At 35.6% G+C, this 22,399-nt stretch overlaps 3 protein-coding genes across 33 annotated transcripts in view; 1 reads left to right on the top strand and 2 right to left on the bottom strand.

The window, feature by feature from the left end:
- Window positions 1–5,696, bottom strand: part of atp9b (ATPase phospholipid transporting 9B) — a 108,124-nt gene extending 102,428 nt beyond the window's left edge. For all 23 annotated transcript variants that reach the window (XR_015516079.1, XR_015516080.1, XR_015516081.1 and 20 more), the window contains exon 1: window positions 5,601–5,696. Coding sequence is in view for 3 of the 23 variants with exons in the window: in XM_087294821.1 (XP_087150947.1) it covers window positions 5,601–5,680 (80 nt within the window). In the remaining 20 variants the exon portion in view is untranslated. The remainder of the gene's footprint in view (window positions 1–5,600) is intronic.
- A 2,444-nt stretch (window positions 5,697–8,140) lies between these two features.
- sall3b (spalt-like transcription factor 3b) lies at window positions 8,141–17,369 on the bottom strand. Its single transcript, NM_001045150.1, has 4 exons — window positions 17,288–17,369; window positions 10,752–13,673; window positions 9,481–9,824; window positions 8,141–8,536 (listed from the first exon to the last, which is right to left on the bottom strand). The coding sequence occupies exons 1-4, from the start codon at window positions 17,367–17,369 to the stop codon at window positions 8,141–8,143; spliced, it is 3,744 nt and encodes a 1,247-aa protein (NP_001038615.1).
- Window positions 17,370–18,048: 679 nt separating this feature from the next.
- Window positions 18,049–22,399, top strand: part of LOC147832549 (uncharacterized) — a 98,095-nt gene continuing 93,744 nt past the window's right edge. For 7 of the 9 annotated variants that reach the window (XR_015516753.1, XR_015516750.1, XR_015516752.1 and 4 more), the window contains exons 1-2: window positions 18,049–18,180; window positions 20,089–20,295. Coding sequence is in view for 1 of the 9 variants with exons in the window: in XM_087295794.1 (XP_087151920.1) it covers window positions 20,285–20,295 (11 nt within the window). In the remaining 8 variants the exon portion in view is untranslated. Of the gene's footprint in view, window positions 18,607–20,088; window positions 20,296–22,399 lie in introns of all 9 variants that reach the window. The other 2 variants (XR_015516751.1, XM_087295793.1) reach the window with 1 other exon arrangement.

Below are 22,399 nucleotides of genomic sequence, written 5' to 3'. Positions count from 1 at the left end.
AATACTTTTAATCTATAAAAGTATTTATACACATGTTTAAATCACCAAAAAACTTGTATAATAATATATACTTGTATAATAATGATACACCATAATTTATTTAGGTGTGTAAATGTGTGTAAATATATATTTATTCAGTTTAATTTTAATTATTAAATTTCAGTAATATTATTGACAAAATTGCAACTAAAGTAATATTTTTGTCTTTTAGTAGATATATTATATGAGGGATTTTAAACATTATATAAAAGCTTAAAAGCTTTTTTTATGTTTTAAGTTTTTGGTTCTGATACTTCTAAAATCATTCTGCATAAATATATATATTTTTTTTTAAAAAACTCCTGCACAGAAAAAGCAAAACATATCTGTAGATTTTGTCTGGGCTAGCCCATGAGACATTCAATCTATTAACAAAATAATTAAAAGATTTTTATTATTATTTATGTATTTTATTTATTTATTGATCTTGCAGAATTGAGCAGGATGTTGCAGTATCTTGAATGAGATGTTTAAGTAATACCTTTTTTTTAAACAAAATTTATAGAATCAGGATCAAAAGTTTTTTTTTTTTAGTCCAGACCAAACATGCCAAGAGAACTGAAATGTGAACATAAGACGTTTTGATCCCTCTTTTGAAAAGTTATTTGCACCAAAATGTTTAATTAAAAAATTAAAAAGTAAACTTATTTAAGATTGCAAAAAGGTGAAAAATTTCAGGATGTTTTTTTTATGGGAACTTCATCTAGGAAATTTTGGAAATTTGTAAACATATAAGAAGTGTATTGGAATTAATGAAAAAAATGGAGAAATGCATGTCAGTGCATCATTGACATGCATGCAACTACTACAGGTTTAAAGACTGTGTTGGCAATGTCCTAGAAGAAACTCAAGAACCTTGGAAGAAAATAGCAAAAGAACTAATACTAAACACTTATATATGCAAAGCGCCGATAAACAAATTGTTACTGGCATATTTTGTTAACTTGTTTCGGTTTCCTTCTTGCTATTTGTTCTGGTGTCTTTGTCATTCCTTTTATGTATTATTAGTCAGCTATTTTCTCTACCCGTTCACGTTCCCTTATTTACGTTGTAAAGCGTTCTTGAGCACTGGAAAGGCACTATTAAAACAACCATATTATTATTTATTATTTAGGAATGATAGACATATTTTACAAAATAGCCCAGTCAGTGTGCTTTTTTAAACTATGACCTATTATATACAGTAATGTTCAACAGCTTAAACAAATTAAAATTGTTTAATGTTTTTGAAAAACAAAAGTCTCTTTTATACATATTATTAAAGCCAGCATTTATCTGGTTAAGAATGACAGAAAAAAACTGTAATATTGTGAAATACTTTTAAAAGTAATTATTTTATTGTAGTGCTTGGCAATGATTAATAATATCCAAAATAAAAGTTTATAAAAAAACATTTTACAATGAATTCTAAAAGATCATGAAACTAAAGAAGAGCGAATATGCAAAGAAATTCTGATGTGCCTTACAGAAACACATTGAATTTACACAAAAATAAATAAATAAATAAAAACATGTAATATTTGTGTTAGTTAGTTTTGTTAAATATCCATGATCAAATAAACTTAAAAAAAAAAAAAAAAAAAAAAAAAGGTATGCTTGAACAATCTTTTCATTTTATGTTAGCATCTTGCACTGTAATCTGGGGCTGCACGATATTTAAAAAAATCTGATATTGTGATATTTTATTTTCTATGCAATAAATATTGCGATATGAATACAGTTTCACAAGCACTATTTGACGTTTTTCTGGGGAGCCTAACAGTAGTCAGGTACAGAAAGTGAATAATCGTAATGCAAAAAATGCTGTTCTTAATTTGCTGTCTCTCGCTTCTAATCTAAATACCAAACAAGTAAAAATATCTTCCAGGGGGTAAGGAAGATAATCTTATTTTCACTTTCAAATGTAATTATTTGGACTAGAAATAAGATTTTTATAAGTAAGAAAAAAAATTATTTTTGCATAAATCTTATAAATTCCATTTAAATACAGTAACTAAATACAATTCTGTAACTATAATCCAAACTCAACATTGCATATCCTGCAATGTGATTCGATGGCTGTAACATAAATCGTCCAACCCTACAATGAAGGGTTCCACGTACTTGTTTCATGTTGTCTCCACACAAATTAAGTTAGCTTAATTTTTTTAATTTTTAAAATTTTTTTTTTTACAATTCAAATGTATTGAACATAAAACAATCAAGTTGTCTCCTTAAAAAAAAAACTCAAGAATTTTGTTGCTTCAGCTTATTTTAAATAAGTAGTTTGAAAAAGAATCAAAAATATTGGTTGGTTCAAATCAGGGAAAAAATATTGGTTGGTCAAATCAGGGAAAAAATATTGATTGGTCAAATCAGTGATGCACTGATCCCAATACTTGGATCGTCTATTGATTCGATATTGCATATTTTTGCTGGATCGGGTATTGGCTGGCCACTTCCAAACCTGATCTTGCGCATGCGCTACATTTTGTGTAATTTATAAGCCAACAAAAGCCATGCAACTTGCCTATTATAAGACACTAGAAAGTTGTTATGTAGGCCTACTATATCCTAAATGTTCTAAAGCAATTCCATAGTTTAATGTGAAGTACAGATGAATATTCATGTGCTTAAATTCATGTTCAGTTCAGTGCTTCCGGCCACCACACCAGTCAATCATTCTCCATTCATTCACAATTCAAACTGTGTGTTGCGTTCATGACAACACAAAAAACTTTCTCCAAGACTATTTGTTGCTGTTAATATGAATAATCAGAGAATAAATGCATTTAATTTTGCATTGTATGGCTTCATATTGACCTCCAGCAAGGAGTTCATTGCTGTTTCTAAATCATGTTGCGCTGTGTCTGTTAGATCAGCAGATCACATTCGCAACACTGAAGTACATAGCCAGCTCTTCAAACACTGTAGGCCTACCTGAAATTTTCAATTAGAAAAAGGCTTAATAATACATTGGCCAGATTCTCAACGCACATTTCTTCCCTTTGTGTTGTCAGTTTTGGAAGTGTCTGCAGTTACCGGAGGGCTGCGCGCTGTGTCTTAGTGAGGCATCAATCGCTTCATTCACGCACTGGCTGCGCTGACACAATGTGCACTCCTCCGTAAGATTATTCTCACAATGAGTTTCTGTTCTCTCATGCTTCCGACTGAGTTTATTCTTCCCAGGGGAATACTTTTAGTGCTGCGAATAGTTTGTAAAGCCTGGCTCATTGTGATCAAAAAAGTGAATTCAATTAATAAAAGTGAAACTGACAACGCAATATTGACTGTTATTAACAGAAAAGGGAATGTTTATTAAGTAAAACTGGCCTCAGACAGTTTAGTCTGCATCAAACCTGCAGGAAAATATCAAGCGTTGCTAAAAGGCTGATTATTTTACCATGCATTGGGGGTCTATAATGGTAGGCTATTACAGATTTCACAGAAAAATCTTAATATTAAAAGAGGAAACATCAGCTGGCCCACAACAGATCAATGTCATAACGAATTCTCAAATAATGTCCAGTACAGCAAGCATCATGATTTTAGTTAGATTCTGTCATCTGATCTGTCATTTAGGCCTATGAGTCTGTTATTTTTACTAAAGAAGATATATTATTTGAGTTTATCACCAGAACTATAGAAACTATATTAAGCTTTAAAAATATTTATAAAATGGCACAGTATCGGGATCAAATCTGTATCAGTCAATACTCAGAATTTTGGTATCGGAATCAGTTCCAAAAAATGGTATCGGTGCATCCCTAGTTCAGATGACAATGATCAGTGTTGCGTTCATATTCAAACTAAAAAGCACCTTTCACTTGGTCTTGTCTTTAGACATTTAATCTAACTGGACCATAGAATGTTTTAATCAAACTAAATTTACCAAGTGTCAACACACCCATAATTTCATTAAAATAACTTTATTTGTGTTTTGAAGATAAATAGATGTCTATTAGGTCTAAAAAGACAAGGCTGAATAAGGAAATAAGTAAGTCAGGCTGGCCAATATGCTTATTCAATCAGAAATAGCTGACGCCGCATAATCCTTTCTTCTTAATTTGAAGCAAAATATGGTCCAGACATGTTCTTGACAAGTTTCGTGAGATTCACCATTATACAAGACTTTGAACTAATGATAAACGACAAATATTAACTCTACAAAGGCTAATCGGTTCCTGCCACAAAAGGCAAGTTATTATTGAGGTATGTCAACAAAAACACATCACTTTGACAAATGTCTATGCGAACTTCAGCCTTTGATGTCCATTAAAAATTCTTTCTTGACAGCGGCCAAGCGAAAATGAGTGCAATAACGAAGACAAGCAAGTTAGCTGACCACTATAATCATAAAAATAATACAGTCTATCGGGGCCAACGCAAGACACTCTTACCCCGCAGGCCCACCGCTGATATTTGTATTCAATTGTATGATAAAAGAAATCAGATCACCATCAAATCTGCTTAACCACCCATATAAATCAAGAAGGACAACAGAATAAGCAAAGCCCAAGCCAAACATAGCTGGTGGTCCGATTAATCCCTCCTAACTGTGGTCAGTTCTTCTGCTCTTCTCTTTTCCTCCTCAATAAAGCACCAAACGATTCACAAAGTGATTATGTGCAATAGCATTACCCCAAACAATGAAATCAAATTAAGCAATCACTTTGGTTTAGGTCCATTCTCTCGAGCCACAAGTGGTCCTTAGACTGTCAGTATTTGCTGGATGCCATAAATACTGGATGCCATAAATACAGCTGGATGCCATAAATACAGATCCTGTCTGCTGTTAGGCTGTTTATGTGCTTCAGGAAACCAGATGGACATTAGTTTCTAAATGAATATCTTTGGCATCTTCGCCTCGCATAAGCCGTGGGAAAAACCATTTGCAGAGATATCTTGACAAGTTCAGCCATCACCAGACCATGGCATGTGACGGATACACCTAAGGCGAGCGAGATGCTGTGTGAGATATGATAAAGACGGAACAATGCGTCGTAAGATAACCCAAAAGCTCATGATATGTTCTATGAATACATCTTATGCGTGTGAACGGTGTTTTCTGAACATAGGGCACACGAAATGTGCATGAGATGTTCTATGAATAAACCTGGTGCACGTGAACTTTTTTATAAGGCGCTTAGATATTAAATACATGCTCTGCATCTTGTAGATCCTATAGATTTCGACCATATCATTTTATTTTAAAGAAATGCTTCATAAATGTACAATTAAGCACATCTCATGCGTCTTAATACGCTACAGTGAATGTACCCGAGATGTTTAATGAGTAGGAACCGGAATGACAAAGTCTCACATGATAATATCACGTCTTAATCACCACATGCATCTCTCTGGGAGTCTTGTATCCTCTCAAGTGCTATCAACGGTAATCTGACACTGACAGCTCGCGCTGCTGAATGTACCTTCTAGCCTGTTAGCACGTTAGCACTCAACCCCGGAACCGAGATATAAACAACCCCGATATCAACACATATATTATACCTAAAAACCCAAATATCAGTTTCACGTTTTAAAAAGAGTTCTTAAGGACCTATATCCAGCCGTTTACATACCTGGCAGGTCTACTAGCATCATAATACGCAGTTTTTCTCAAATTCTTTCGTACAGGATTCAATGGGATGCCGTCTGCCATCTTTGCTCGGATACGTTTGAACGTCGTCACATCCGGACTAAAGTGAAACGAATGCTGTATTTCATTTCAATAACTTGGTTATTCGTTAATTATTTTTATTTTCGGCTTGGTCCCTGTATTAATCTGGGGTCACCACAGCGGAATGAACCGCCAACTTATCCAGCATATGTTTTACACAGCGGATGCCCTACCAGCTGCAACCCATCACTGGGATACATTCGTTTATTTAAATGGTCTCTATATTGTTTACCATGCAAAATTGAATATTCAGTCAAAAATCACATTTTAGCATGACTTAAAAACAAAATGAGCATTATTTAATTGTGAACAGTGTTGTACATAGATAGCCATTGGCTTATGATTTCACTATTTAGAGTTTGCAAATAATATTCTGAAATAATAAGATGTCAGAATGTGCGAAGATAAAACTTAACCTCAGTTGCTCTTTCTAGGCTTGTACTTCCAAACGAAATCATTTAAACAATACCGTTTGACAACTTTTTATTAATAAATATATGTACAACATACACACAGAAATAGACTGAAGGCTGTACCTACAATAGTAATGACACAAAATACGTCGTTTAAGATTTATTTATTGAGGGTGGCAACAATATTGCATCATAGAAATAAATCCAGTTTAGTCAGTGTGTTTGAGAGACCACCTCAGTTGTTCCATGTAAAAATACTGATGTGCAGAGACAGAAAAGCAAACCCGGCGTACCTTTTTATTCGTTATAATGTATCTGAGTACAAAAATAGTGTCTCCCTTTCATGCAGAGAATACATCAAATACCCCTTCCTTATTTTACCAAATACCATTTGAAAAAAAAAATTCTTTTTCATAATTTTGTTTGTTTTTCCCAACACTAAACAATATATTATATAAGGAAAATAGCACTACAAAATAAAATATAATAAAATAATAATAATAAAAAAACACTAAAATTACCTGACATGACACGCTTAGTAAAAAAGACATAAGCTAGCATTACAGACAAGTACATAGTTTTATTTTATTCATTTTTTTCCCTTGTACTATAATGTTTCTGGAATAATATATCATTTTACTTGTATTTTGTTCTTGACAGGAAAACACACTTCTAAATTGTGAAATAGAAATGTTTCGCAACATGTCCGATCCATCACAAGGGTTTCCATTGTCAACTATAATTTAAACTGAATGTGTTTTAAATGCAAGACCTTTATTAGCACTCATATTATTCTTCTTAGTCTCATGTTGGCCCACTAATCAACTTCAGATGTTAAGGAAAATACACATCATGGGAATTAATAATATAATATCATAGGCTGGTGGAACGTTTCATTGTTAATGGCAGCTAAAATAATACTAGATTGTGGTGTTCTTGATTTGCATGAAAATAAATGGTTTGCATCCGATGCATAGCAGCACAGCAGTGGGATGTCAAAGAATAATACATCTCTTTAAAAAAACTCTGAAATGTCTCTTAATCTTCTGCTTGGGGATTTAAGTTACATACTTTCCTCTGTAGCTACGTTAAGACTACAGTGTGGGAATGAAAAAGTTTCTATTATACGGTTGCAATCAGAATTATTAAACCCCCTAAATTATTATCCCGTCGTTTATTTTTTTCCCCAATTTTTGTTTAACGGAGAGAAGATATTTTTCAACACATTTCTAATGATAATAGTTTTAATAACCCATGTCTAATAACTGATTTATTTTATCTTTGCCATGATGACAGTAAATATTTTACTAGATATTTTTCAAGATACTTCTATACAGCTTAAAGTGACATTTAAAAGCTTAACTAGGTTAATTAGGTTAACTAATCAGGTTAGGGTAATTAGGCAAGTTATTGTATATCGATAGTTTGTTCTGTAGTCTATCGAGAAAAAAAATATAGCTTAAAGGGGCTAATAATTTTGACCTTAAAATGATTTTTTTATAAAAACTGCTTTTATTCTAGCCGAAATAAAAACAAATAAGACTTTTTCCAGAAGAAAAAAAATTATCAGACACACTTTTAAAATGTCCTTGCTTTGTTAAACATCATTTAGAAAGTATAAAAAAAATCAAAGGGGGTTTAACAATTCTGATTGCAACTGTATATGCAAACATGTTCTCTTGAACAAAGCAATGTTTGACAACAAAATGAGAGAGTAAAAACAAATCAAATCAACATAAAATACACATTTACAACATAAAATAATCATTTCATATCAAAGCAATGCCCTTGTATCAAGTGTAAGTTTTCAGTCAGTTGACATAATTGAAAAACTAAACGTGGCCTCAGTTAAAATACAATAAAATAAAAATAAAAAAACAAGTGCCATATTTAAGATAAATCGTAAATTTCCCACATGAATCAAGCACATTCTAAGGAGTTTATTCTGATTTTTTTTATTAAAAAAAAAACAAGACACATTTATTTCCAATGTCCCTTATGGAAGGAAAAAGAATATGTCACCTTTACATTAATTGATCCCAATGTCTTTTTTATCATCGATCATCATGGAGAAGTGTTGTCCGGGTCCCCTTTCTAAGCCTGTTTTTTCCATGGCTGTGATTGGTGGGCTGTTTCCAGTGCTAGCCTTGTCCGTAGCCACAGTGATAGCAGGAAGCTGGGGCACTCCTCCACTCTGAATGACGGATATTTCATTGTTCCTCATTGCTAAGCCGTTTGTAATAGCTGCTGCGTATCGGCTCCAGAAGTTCTGATCCACATTCATGGCCCGTGCGGCTAAATCCTTCTGAAATGCTTCGCTGAATTTCAAGGCATCACCGCCCAGAAGGGCAATTGGGTTTTCCACAGACAGACGTCTACCTCTACGGGCAGGAGTGTTATTCCACATGTGAGTGCCCATATGCACCTGTAGACAAACACCCATGTTAAAAGGTTATTATTATTTTTGCTTGTTTGAAGCAGACATGTTTATATAGTTGTGATATATAATAATAAATAAAATAAATATTATTTTATAAATAATGTAAATAATAGAAATGACAGCTGTTGAGATGACCACATTTATTTATGTATGTATTTATCTTTACTTATTAATAGATTCAAGCCTTTAATTTGAAGGAAATATAGGAAGAGAGTGGCTACATGACCATAGAAGGATGTCAGAACCAATTCTAGAGAATATACAATACCCCAGTATTTTTATTGAATATGCAAACTGAATTTATGTTTAATTTATTTTTTTAATTTCATTTTTATTTTATTATATTTTATTTCACTATATTTATTTCATTTCTATTTTATTTATTTTAATTTCTATTTTATTTTATTTTACTATCTTTAGTTCATTTTTTATTTAATTTCTATTTTATTCTGTTTTTTTTTAATTTTATTTCATTTTTATTTTTTTAATGTGTGTGTGTGTGTGTGTGTGTGTGTGTGTGTGTGTGTGTGTGTGTGTGTGTGTGTGTGTGTGTGTGTGTGTGTGTGTGTGTGTGTGTTTATTTTACTATATTTAATATTTATTTCATTTTATTTCACTTCTATTTTATTATTTTTTTATTTTATTTCAGTTCATTTTTATTTTATTATATTTATTTTATTTTACTATATTTATTTCATTTCTATTTTATTTGACTATATTTTTTATTTAATTTTTTATTTTATTTATTTTATTTTAATTTGTATTTTATTTTAGTTTATTTAATTTTTATTTTATTATTTGTTATTTTATTTAACTATATTTATTTCATTTCTATTTTCTATTTTATTTTCTATTATATTTTATTTTATTTAATATTTTCTTTTATTTGCGCACACCTGACAATGACAGAATCAATAATAATTACGTACCTTAAGATTACCCTTGGTTGTGAATGCTCGACCACAGACAGAGCAGCCGAAGGGTTTTTCGCCAGTGTGTGTGCGCTCATGGATCTGCAAAGCACTGGCAGAAGAGAAGTTCTTTCCGCATGCGCTGCAGTTGTGTTGCTTAGGGGTCCGTCGTGGTGGAGGTGGTCCAGTGAGTGAGGTGACGCCCGGTATCATCACCTCAGAGCGTGAGGTGGGAGACTGCAGGCCAAATGCAGGGAAAGGACCTTCTTTTAGCATGTATGGTCTACTGCAAATGCTCATCTCCAGTTTCACTGCAGTTGGCAGATTTTTAGTATCCTGTTCAGTAGACCTTTGAACATTTTCTGAGAAAAATAAAAATCAGAATGAAAAACAATTGAACAGGAATTGCAATACAGTGAATTGAATATTAATTCATATTCAATTATCTACATTACAAATACAGATAAGATAGCAAATCTCTAAGATACAGATTTAAAATTGCGTTTTTAAATAAATAAAATATTATTGTTAATAAAATAAATTTTTTTAATAATGTTCTATGAACACTCCTTGTATATCCACGCTTAAACAAACAGACCAGTCCAGCCCAAGACTCAAACCATTAGTTGAGCTATTTTGCGGTGTCAGGCAATGTGTAGCACATCAGTGTTTACACACTTCAGGTGAACTGAATACGGCTTACTTACAGTTGTCTCTGCATATTTACTAATGATGGATGTTTCGAAAAATCACACACTTGACCTTTAAAGTAATTACAGTTACATTAAAAAAAAATAATGAACCTAAAAATGTTTTCCACAATCTGATTTTATTACTTCTTTTCTTTTCTATTACTTATTAATTGCACAACACATTGGCCAGCATAATTTCTATGACATTTGAAGCATAATAAAGAGTTAAAATATGTATTTCTGAGCAGAGGAAAATACTTATTGGTGTGTAATGTTCATTCTTAAATTAAGAAAAGCTTCTGTAGTAGCTTTTACATGGTTAATGTTGTGCTAAAAAGTGAAGCTTGTGCTTAGGCTGTGGGATTCTTGATGGCTATCTTACTGTATATGTCGCTTTGGTCAGTGAGCAATAACTGCTTATGCCAGGAGGGCTTTTCTTACTTCAGTATCCCATACATTAAACATAAAATAAATCATATTTAGTGTATTAAAGCACAAACTTATCAGACACACTGTTTTACGAACTAGAAAATGTGTGGAAAAGCTTTTTTTTAGTGCACAGTGATCTAGGGGTATCGTATAACAGGTTTAGCTTACCATGTTCCTTACTGAAACATTGCACGTTGAAAGGGTTTTCTTTCTTTACTGAAGACTTGATAGGCTGGATTCCTGTTTGATTAAGAGTCACCCCGTTGACTGCATTTGCTGCAGGACAGTCTGTTGATTCAGATTTTACTATAGCTGCTGCCTCTGGGGTTTTAGAAGAGAGGTTCAGAGAGACCGAATGCTCATGCTGTCCCTCAGGTTGACTGTTGGAATAGGTTGGAATGTGAATAGAGCTAGATGAATGTGGCATTAAACTATTTCCCATGCTGTGGTTTTCCATCTCACCAGTGGACGTATGAGGAGCATGAAGATCATTGTCCATAGGGTCGCACCTAACCATCTTTTTTCCATTTGATTGACTGAGATTGATGGATAAGTCGCCCCCTACATTCTGAGATTCTGAGATACTGGATGGAAGAGATGAGATAGGTGGTGGACTATCTGAAAAGGAGCTCAGGGTGTTTTCACTGTTCTCCACAACATCCCCTTCTTCTTCAAATGAAATATCATCAAGACAGTCGTCGTCATAAGTGCTCATGCTGTCAAAACTCTCCATATCTGTGTCTTTCTCGTAGATGGTTTCTGCCAGTGGTGTGTTTGGAATTTGCCCACCCATGTGCATGCGTATGTGCTGCTGTAATACAACAGCATTTGTAAACTTTTTCTGACAGATCGGGCATGAATGCTGAATCCGAAGAGGAGGCTTTGCACGGTGGACACCAAAATGAGTCTTCAAGTTACCTTTTGTTGTGAATGCTCTCCCACAAACCTTGCATTTAAATGGCCTCTCTCCTGTATGGATGCGGTAATGCATCTTCAGCGCACTCTGACAGCTTAGCACACGGTGGCAGATCACACACTGATTGGGCTCCATCATCTTTTTGTCAATGTTTTCCACAAGCTGTTGGAGCTTCGATGTCTCAGATGTTTGCATAGAATCCTGGAGACCACCAAATGGGAACTTGCTCCTGAACTGATCTGAGATGAGTGGTGGAGAGGACGGTTTAATAATGGCTGAAGGAACATCAGTGGACTCGGGTACATTCCCTTTTACAGGTGTTTCTGTCAACATGGACTGCGAAAGCAGGATGTTGGAATTGCTACCATTTCTGATTAAACTGTTTGACGGTAGGTGCACTTCCTCTGTATTGAAACTCTGTGTGATCTCTGCCTCTCTGTTTGATTTAGGGGAGGCTGCAATGGTTGACACATCTGTCTCAGTGCCAGTGGGATTTGGCGACGACGGTGCAAGTTCACCTCTTGCTGGTGATGGCCTGTGTGGAGACCTTTCTGAGGGTGTGCTTGTAAATGAATCACTTAGGCTTTCAATAATTGGTACTGTGGGAGGCAACTGCAGACCAACCGAAGACGGCACTGTTGGAAGGACAGGTTTGCTGTCTAACCAAGTAGGTCCAGCCTTCTCTGGGGGGAAAGACATCCCATAGGGGATCCCAGAGCTAGTGGGGATATTGTCAAGATATTCTGGGACTGGGTACGGGTTCATCTGAACATGAGGGTACTTCTCCTTGTGCCTTTGGAAGTGGACTTTGAGATTTCCTTTTGTTGAGAAACGGTTGCCACAAATGTTGCATTTGAATGGCCTCTCGCCTGTGTGCGAGCGCAAGTGTATCTGCAAGGCACTGTCGCTGCCGAACACTTTAGCGCAGAACCTACACTTGTGCTTAAAGAACGGATCCTCAGAACTAGGCTTGCTGTCAAATATGGAGACACTGGGCAGTTTGCCCTTGCGGTGCTTCATCATAGCAGCCAGTGGGTCTAGTGCACTGGCAGTGGCTGCAATACTGGCCAGTGGATTGGGAAATATGACTCCGTTGGGAGGGCTTTGAGGTAGTAATGGTAGGTTGGCAGAAGGGCTAAGGAGGCTACTCTGGCAAGCTGATAGTGGGCTGGGAGTGCTTACAGATTGGGTGTTACTAACATTAGAGAGGGATCCACTACAGGTGGGCAAGAGCGGAGAAGCCCCACTGTAGCTGAAGAGATGAGGGCTGGAACTTGTCAAGGAAGAAGTTGCACTGTCCAGTGCTCTAGAGCCAATTTGCCCAGTGCTTGGTTGGGAAGACAGCAATGATGGCCTCGCAAGCATAGATGCCTGGGATACAGAGGCCTGCCCATTCACTGTAGAGGGCATGACCCCAGATAATGGGAGTACAGGGGGTGGAGCGATGCCCTGGAAATTGTAAGTGTTAGAGTCAGAGGGTAGGCTTTTCGAGGCAGGATTAAGGGCGGCTTGCGTAGGCTGCCTATTCATTACAGCGACCTGGCTGCGGATCTGCTCAATGAGCTGTAATTGCTGAACCTGCTGTTGCTGCAGTGCCATCAACTGCTCCAAAATCATGGGTATCGCAGCAGAGTTCAGCTTTCCAGCAGATCCTGCACAGTGAATGCTCTGGGAAAACTGAGCAACAGCCACTCGAGTGCTGTGAAGAATCTCCAGGGTCACATTGGTGCTGGGCATGTCATAGTGATTGGTTATAGGTGGGGCGGGGGGCGAGGTGGCATTTTCATCGTCTAGTGGTAGAGGGCTGAGATTCGATGTTTTATGCTCAGGCAAACTTATATCCATTTGTTCGTCCAGGTCAATAATATGGGTTTCCTCAGGCATTTCGTCGACTTTCTCCGCAAGCTCGGAGTTGATTTCACTGGCCTCCATTTCTGCTGAGTCACTCTGGGCGCTAAAGAGGGACTCTGTCGGTGATCCCCGGGAAATGACCTTCTCTTCCTTCTCTTTTACTATGAGCACAGGGGGGTCTTCTGTGCACTTCTGCTGGTGCTCCAGCATCTCAGACCACTTGAAGAATTCAGCACAGCACCGCTCACACACGTGCGTCTCTTCGCCCCCACTGCGGCTCTCCGTGCCGCTGTCCTCCTCATCGCCTCCCCTCAACAGAAGTGCTAGGAGATAAAGACACAGAGAGAAAGCGTGTGAATAGAAATTTCTGAGATGATAGATTTTTCACAGCTATTCTTGGAGGAGTGAACAATATAGATAAACTAAATCAATTGTACCACTTTACCAATTACTGAAAGCCAGCCTCTTTGTGCTCATGCTCCAAAGACTCAGACGATAATTTTCTTTGCACAATCCATCAAATTATGCGACCTATCTATTGAATATACGGGAGCTTAATGAAATTCTATAGGGGATATTGATTTCCAATGTTTTTATACAATTCACAGCTGCACTGTCAGTTGAGGGCAAATTGAGTCTTTGATTGACTAATCTGAACTCTCCATTGCTATCAAACACTCTTATTTCCTGATGAATTTGAAGAACTAATTCCCCCCCACTTGACATTGTTGAGTGAAACAGTTATCTCTCATTGCTAAAGGTGTACAACCTTGACAAAATGCTTTCAGCTTTATAGATGTAAAATGCACAGTTAACTGCAGGGTGTTTCAAAACATCAATTTTATCATTTGAAATAAAAATGATCAAAACAATAAATAAAAAGAAAAACAATATGATTCACAAATCAAATTCACAGTATAACAATATTTAAATAAACCTGTTCAGCTCAAAACAAAGAGTACTGATCATGAAAGTCACAAAAACGATACCTGTCCTAAAATAATACAGCAGCATTTCATTAGATCCTTTTTTTCTGATATTTGCATTTAGATACATCGTACAATATAAAAGGCGTAGATGATGTCAAGTTCAGATAAGGCCTTTTAGGTTATTGGCCCACTGATGAGCGCTTAAGGGGCTGGGTTTAGATAATTTATGCATTAGCTTGAAAGTCTTGGGAGAAAATATACACACAAATAGTTTCACACTAAAAAGAATAAGAGAGATGGCAAAGTGTATGAGTTCAAACAAAAAAGGAACACGTTACTTCCCATATTTTCTGTCTGTACGTGTATGTGTGGTGTGTAGTGAGAGTGTGTGATTTTTTTCTAACTTCCTTTAATTTTTCTTTTCTATTATTTTTATTATTTTATTATTTTCTTTTTTTATATAAATATTATATAATAAAATATTTTTGAATCCCACAAAATGTTGTACGCATCATGCATGTTTTTGTTCTTTTCCAATTACCCTTAAACCTTGATGTAAACACATCAAGTGTGTATGACAGCATTTAAGTGTAAAAGGCAAAAAAAAAAAAAAAAAGAAGTGAGAATGAAAAAGAGAAATGAGTGAGAAGAGATTGACAGAATATTTGAAATTATTTTATGGTCAAGTGATGTTGTGATTTTTCTCAGCTTTTTTGTGAGCCTTCCTCTGAGTAACTACATTGTAGGTCATTTGCTCGTCTAATTCCAGTAACTGTGTGGGTGGTCTGGAAAACTCTTAATACAGAAAGGTGAGAGCAAACTGAAACTGATCTAGTGAGGGGACCAATTAACTTAAGGCCGTGCTACAAATATCTTTAAAATGTTCATAGATTAGTCAGATGGACAGGATTCACTCAACAGTCTAAATAGATTCATCAAAAAACAAAAAACAAAAAAAAAAACAATGGCGGCACCCCAGTGAAAAGACGCACAAAACTGTGTTCATGAGAAAGATATATCAAACTCTTAAATAAAAATAGACATTCTGTGAGGCCCTACTGCATTAGTCACTAGGAAAGATTAAAAAACTAGGGAGATTCCTAGGGTGCTCAGTTGGTAACCGTGGTTTTGTTAGCTAGCTGGATCATTTCGACATGAGACAGACAAAGGTTACAACGTAAGTGTCTTGGGATAATTTTCTCACACTTCAAAAGAGGAAAGCTAAAATGCATTTGGATGACCATTACTGCTAGGGCTTTATGAATGGCATTTGAAAACAAACTGAAAGATGAACAAGGGCAAACACGAAAGTCAAAATGATTGTGTTGACGTCGACAAAATAAGAGAAAACAATCAGCTTAGTACCTATTACGTCTGTGGATAAAACTGAAATCAAAAATTCATGTTTTGTTTTTAATTATGCATGCAATTTAATATTACTTAAAGTATGAAACAACATGTTATGTATGCTTTATATTACTGTAACATCAATTGTGAATGGTTATGTATGATTGTGAATAGGTTATGTGTCTAATTTACTGTAGTTTCTTTTGTTTTCAAATGAAATACTGATGGGCTTACTCTAAAATGTGTGCTTAAATTTATTTTTTTTAAGTTTCAGAATATTCATCATGTTTTATATATATATATATATTTTATAATTTAAAGTTTTTATACAGCTGTGGTTTGCAGTTATGTCTGTTGACAAAGCAGTAATTTTATTTAATTAAAAACATTAAAAGGTAATCCACAGTTTAAACTAGTCTATGTTTTATGTAAATATTTTTAAATTATGCTAATTATTTCTGGATCGGTATTGTTGCACACTCAAATTCTTTAATTACTCTTCTAACAATTCGGGCCTGATGTGAATAAAACTGATCTGAAGAACAATAAACCTCTTTCAGTGTCGGTTTTCAAACCATAGTCTGATTTCTGTTCTTTTAGATCGATCATTGTGTTGCAGTAAATACTTTAACACGATTTAGATGAAGACACAACTTCGACAGCAAACGACACCAAAGTGTGAGGATTTTTCATGTGGGCATGCAAGTTACTTCATTACCATAACAAAAGGAATTATTCTCACGCAAACAGACGAATGTTAAAGGTTTTGTTTGGGTGTTGCAATGGGACACTTTTGTAGGTTTTGAGGATCTTTTATTTTAGTGCTTTGTGAGAAGCACAAATACATTCACAAGTCTAATCAACCGTTACAAGTTATAATGAATAATTTATTTTAAACCGGGTTAAAAAAAATGTAAATATATATATAGCCTACATAAGCTAGCTAAATTAAAAAACGCAACATAAAACACTCTTACACAAAAATAAGGCCAGCATGTGTACAGTTCCTAATTAAGTAAACTGCATCGCTAAAACATGTCCATAAATGCTAAATTGATTGTAAGGAGTTTAACAGAAATTGTTATTTAAACATGTAGAGCATTACGACTGCATAATTTAAGTGGGGAAAGTGTTTTGTTAAATTACGCACACTGTGCATTTGACACGAATTTGCACACATTTGTAGCTCTCATCTAGACACTTTTGGATAAACTCACATTTAGAGGTTTATGATGTACTCTTAAAAAATAAAGGTTCAAATATAATTTTACAATACCGTCACAGGAGAATCGCCATAATAACTTTTTATTCTGTTTTTTAGAGAACACTACTTTGTAAAGGATTACAGAAGACTAACTTTTTTATATCTCTAAAAAACAATTTACTGTTAAAATAGCTCTCTTGAATAGAATAACCATCAGAGAAGCGTTATTTCTAGTGGTGTAAAAGTTTGTCTGGAGTTCTTGTCTCCCTGAACTAAACACGCCGCACGATATGCTTGAATCAAGTTGTTTTTGGTCTCAGATTATGTTCGAAATGTCCATATGCTATACCGTGTTTTCAACAGCACTCGAAATAAGCAATAAAACATCGCCAAATTCTGACAAAACAATCTTGCACTTAAAGAGCACTGTAAAAGACTTGTATTACAATTCACGTACCGTTATCCGGACTTTTGTCCGACTGTGTTCCTTCTTCGTCCGATCGGAGATGCTGAGGTTTCGCCTGCTTTCTTCGGGACATGTCTCTGCGCTTCGCGTCGGCGCTCCGATCTGCAGAAACATCGGACGCAGGCAGTCCCGTACAGTCCCAGGGTCAGTGAATAAGAGATATTAGATGTTGTTACCGTTGTGCAGATTGCGCATGTCGGCGTTATAATGATAGAGGGTCATGTATTACGTTGCGCTGCATGAGGGATTGGCCGCGCGCCAGTAGACACTCTCTCTGGATATGGAAATGAGGGATGGACTGAGTAATTAGCCCGTTTCACTTCCTCACTTTTCCCCCTTTTGCTCTCTGTTCACGTAGGACCACAAACTGGACGCAAACAAGTGCGTCTACAGCTCTGGTGGCACTTCACACGGCGTAAAGTCCATCCGTAGTTTGTTAAACATCACCGTAAGTACGGAAAACCAGTCTTGTCACGCTCGCACGCCTTCTTTTCAAATAAATGACAGTGTGAATAACATTCAAGCACCTCTCAAACAGGCTCTTTACAAGTGTATTGATCTACTTTAAGCATATGCCTCCAGTTTAACCATAGCCCTCCCGCAAACGATGTCGCCTTTACGTTTATGAACAATTGTTTATGTGAATGACGAGTTGTTTTAGCCTATATAAAAGATTCGTCTAATTAAAGATTAGCCCCTAGAGGACCTCGAGATTAAATATTGATGGGCTTTAAATGTAGCATATTATCACAATTTTTCTTTTATCAAAAAAGTTAGATTACAAGTTAGAGTGCGCGTTCGCCTGAGGAGGTCACCATAGCAACAGTAAGCAGCTGAACGCTTTCCTTTGGATCTGTACGGGACAGTATGTCGACAAAACAAGAGTAACGCCATCCTTTTTAATACTTTTCTATACCATCAGTATATCACAAAAGTGTTTTAAAACTTGTCAGGTTTTATGTTTATGCATAACGGGTTGAATGTTTCCGTAAACCTACATGTAACAAACCCCGCGCGTGAAATCCTGAAAGTTACCGAGGAAACGTCGAAAACTCATTCTAAAGATTCGTAGAATGTTAATAAGATTGTTGACAACAAACACTGTTCACTCCGTTCGCTCCTCTCATTCCGCATCATCCATTACTATAGCCCAGTTCATCCCATTCATAACTATGCCCGTTCCTGCAGCTATAGTCCCAAAAGGCGAACGTCTTCATACTGTAGGTACCTGAAACGGGCTGATAATTTGCTGCGAATGTGCCTGTAAAACCCAGCTGAAGTCCTGGAGAAACGCAGGAGGGCTGTTCAGTGTAAGCTTATTGCATTACACGACCACTAGGACATCAGTGAATGGACCTGCCTTTTTTTCTGCTCACCTTTTGCATATCTTCACATGTGTTATGAAACTTTTTCATAAGTGACCAATAATCTCTCATTTTGTGATCCATGGTGGAGGAGCAAGTAAACTTCAGTTATGTGTCTATCATGATATTGAGCTGCTCTCATGGGATCAGACAACATTCACATCTGACCAGTATCGCTGGTGTATAGCGGCCAAAGGGCTCTAAATCAGCGATACATCATTTCCATTACAACACAAGTAGAACAATATATAAGCCTATTGATCGGCGTCTCTGTTACTCTTCTGGTGTAGAGAGATAAGCGCAATATAATTTCGTTTGACCTATCTGTATGGCCAAGTGATGGATTGCCAGGGTAACCGAGGGCTTTTATCACAAAACTCTCCCAATGATGTACTATTGATTGTCCTTAACTAGCTTTTCTGGCAAAAATCAAAAGTCCCTTCCTCGCCATCCTCTTCATTATCAATAAAATTACAAAGTGGTGGGAATTGTCAAAATCCACCCCCAAGGGAAGTCTTTAAAACTGCTGCTGTTATCCCAGCCTTTTTCTGTTATCCATGCAGTGTAGGATTAGGAAACAGGCATTTTAAAAAGAAACAAAGTGATCAGATGAAGACGAGCACCTTGAAGGACAAAATATTAACAATTCTGCATATGGAATCCTTAACGTTTCTTCCTACGGGGATTTTATTTGTTTATTTTTGCTTGTGCAGTTTTTTAATTGTCTTTTTGTTTTATTTTCTCCTCATTTCCCATCTGCTTTCATAAAAATAAGACAAGCCGGATTTAAATGAGCTAATCATGACTTTTTCTCCTCTACATCACCTGGTAATCACAGATTATAGCTTTGCATTTTTTATGATGCACGTTTTAAGTTTTAATTGAAAATAATTGCCTGTCTCATTCAGTGCAGAAAAAAACAGCGTGTCAGTTCAAGCTCGCAATTCAAGAATTGTTTTCAACCGTAAAAAAATAGAAAAATTCCATCCAAGTCTGTGTTTACTGAGATTTATCATTTTCTGTCCATTAAAAGAAAGTCATGTTTAGAATCTTTTCATGGTCCATGCTATTTCTCTGTTCCTTTTAGCCCTGACTGCAGCTTTTTAACCAAGAACATATCCCACAGCTAAAAAACATCTTTCCCTACTCTAAACACGATGAAGAGGGTTTGACTCCGAGTATAAAGCACATCATCACAGATAGATCAACAAATGAAGTGTCAGGGCGAAACTACATGAAGAACAAACAAAGCAGAGACGGGGCAGTGAGATGGACAGATGTGAGATAGCACTGTTCTATGTGCCGAGGGCCTCTGGAAATTTCTGATTGGTTTAATTTACCACATCTAACGCGGCTGCTTCTCAAGTCTGCGACTTTTATCTAATGCTGTGAACCTCTATTGATTTCTCTTCTCTATCTTTAATGCAGGACTGGAGCAAAGAGAGCAAAAAAAGCACTTGCTAAATGGAGGACTACTTTGAGATGGCTGCTATTCTCCGGCTTATTGCCTCCTGTCGGCCATGGTTTCACATGAGGTCCGGGGTGTCAGGTCCGCTTCCACCAATAAAGGCTGTGATTGACATTAGCGGGAGAGACTTGAGCTGGGAAAAGAAACTGAATCTCAATGTATGAGGGGTGAGTCAGGGTCTATTGTGAGGCCAGGTGGACCTGATACATCTAAGGCGAAATAAACGTTTTCAGCCGTGAGATACGGGGTCCCTTGACGGTACCGTGATACAGTATTGTATCTGACTGTATCTAACTTGTGCTTTCCCCTAGAGTGACCAGATGTTCCTGTTTTGCTGGGACAGTCCCATTTTATTGGTATATTATATTTAAAAAATAATAACAATTAAACATAATGTAAATTTTTTTTAAAAGTGAGATTTAATGCTATTTTGACCACTAAACTAGAAAATGTCCCCGTTTTGCATCTGAGAAAATCAAACACACTCAAGAAATAAAGCTACTTATGTTTTTCATTGGGCTGTACCTTTTCATAAGGTATACATTTGAAACTAAACAAATGTTTTTTAAAATCTCAAAGGTATATTCGCAAAAAAAAAAAAAAAAAAAGAGATACACCTTTTTTATATTTTAGGTACTAATATGTACCACTGAGGAACCAATATAGACCTGTACATGTTCCTTTTAATTACATTTTTTATAATTTGTTTTCAGTTTTTAATCTTAGTAACAAACATACAACCAAAAAAAAATTATTTAGCATAAACCTTAGAAGGATCATAGAGTTGGACTTGAATTATATATTTGTAAAAAAAAAAAAAAAAAAACGATATAAATCAATATTTGCACTGCTTATTTTTATTTTATTTTGTTTTACATTTAAGACAATTAAACATTTTCAGACATTAGAGACACAATCTCACAGCTCATGTTCCTTTGTTTTTTTGTTTTTTTTTGTAAACAGAGCAGTCAAACCTAGAAAAAGTATATATCATAAACCTCAAGAGGATCATTGGGTTACACTTGAGTTGTATATTTCTCAAAAAATCAAGAAATTGACCCCAGTTAGCCAAATTCTCTTATGGTGCTAGTCCTTCTCAATTTGAATAACAGAGATCATGTTCAAAATCCAATTCTGCCATGAAGGGGTGTTCTTTTATCACTTACAGTGTATATATTTAACAAAATACTATAGAAATCAGTATTTGTGTTTTTTTTTTTTAGTTTTTTTTTGCAATGTCTCTTGATATCAACCACATGGAAGGATTTCACCCCCATACTTATGGTCATTTACAAACACTTCTGCAGAAGTGCTTCGCTGAATACGTACACAAAGTTTTTTGCTTTCTAAACAACCGTGCAAAGAAGATGTTGCAGTTCTGTTAACACAAGTCGTCATGACAACAGACTATTTTTATGAAAGACAGCAAATTTTAGGCACAAACAGGATATTATGTATTCTATGTTCTCCAGGGAATAACGAGCAAAAACAAGAGTAAAGCCAGTAAAAACAGTAGTTAATTACTGGCTGCAAGTGTGTGCAGCCTGAGATGGCAGAGGGAAGACTTCAGGCGCAAAGTAATTTACTTACATTTATGACCTGAAAAAGAACAGACCCTGCTATTAGCATTTATTGGCATGCTATAGAGGAAAAGCATGTAACGAATGAGTTTAATCTCCATCAGCTCTGATTCTTTGAACGCTTCACAGGAAGTATCTTCTGACATAGGATCCGAAATCTAATCCAAAGGTAAAACTAATGCTGGACATGTCTGTTAGGTGATTTAGAATTATGCAGGACATATTTTAGACAAATGTAATATCTGTACGTTAGTTAGTAGATCAATTTTTAATAATGCAACGTACACTAAGGGTTCTTAGGGGAATATGTTGGGAAGGGCATATATCTTCTTATTGTTAATACTGAAGTTGAAAGCTTCTTTACCTTAGAGTGCACATATTAAATGTTTAGGAGCTGATGACATATAAGGATGTGTGAGATAATAAATCTTTTAAAATTATTTTTTTTAATGATTGTTATTAAGGTCTACAGGTCTTTTTTTTGTGATGTAGTTTCCTGGTTTGTTGCTTTCTTGTTGTCATGTGACAAAAAAGTCTTCCTGGATATTGGTAAAAATTCCGCTGATTTTGACAGTAAAGAAGTATTTTAAATATGACACTTTAGCACAAAACACCTAACTGCTTTTAAAAATTATTATACTATTAAAAAAAAATCATATTTATTTAAAAAATATTTTAGACTACCTAGATT

Source organism: Danio rerio, chromosome 19, assembly GCF_052040795.2.
Source record: "Danio rerio strain M-AB ecotype USA chromosome 19, GRCz13ab, whole genome shotgun sequence".
Lineage (NCBI taxonomy): Eukaryota > Metazoa > Chordata > Actinopteri > Cypriniformes > Danionidae > Danio > Danio rerio.
Note: the sequence above shows the minus strand (reverse complement) of the source record. Positions and strands in the feature narration are given on the sequence as shown.

Bases quoted from the DNA above. Each gene is read 5' to 3' on its own strand.
- sall3b (NM_001045150.1), bottom strand. From the start codon at position 17,369: ATGTCCCGAAGAAAGCAGGCGAAACCTCAGCATCTCCGATCGGACGAA. The intron at 9,825-10,751 runs GTAAGCTAAACC...TATTTTTCTCAG, and splicing joins ATGTTTCAGTAAGGAACATG to AAAATGTTCAAAGGTCTACT. The intron at 8,537-9,480 runs GTACGTAATTAT...GTTTGTCTACAG, and splicing joins CAACCAAGGGTAATCTTAAG to GTGCATATGGGCACTCACAT.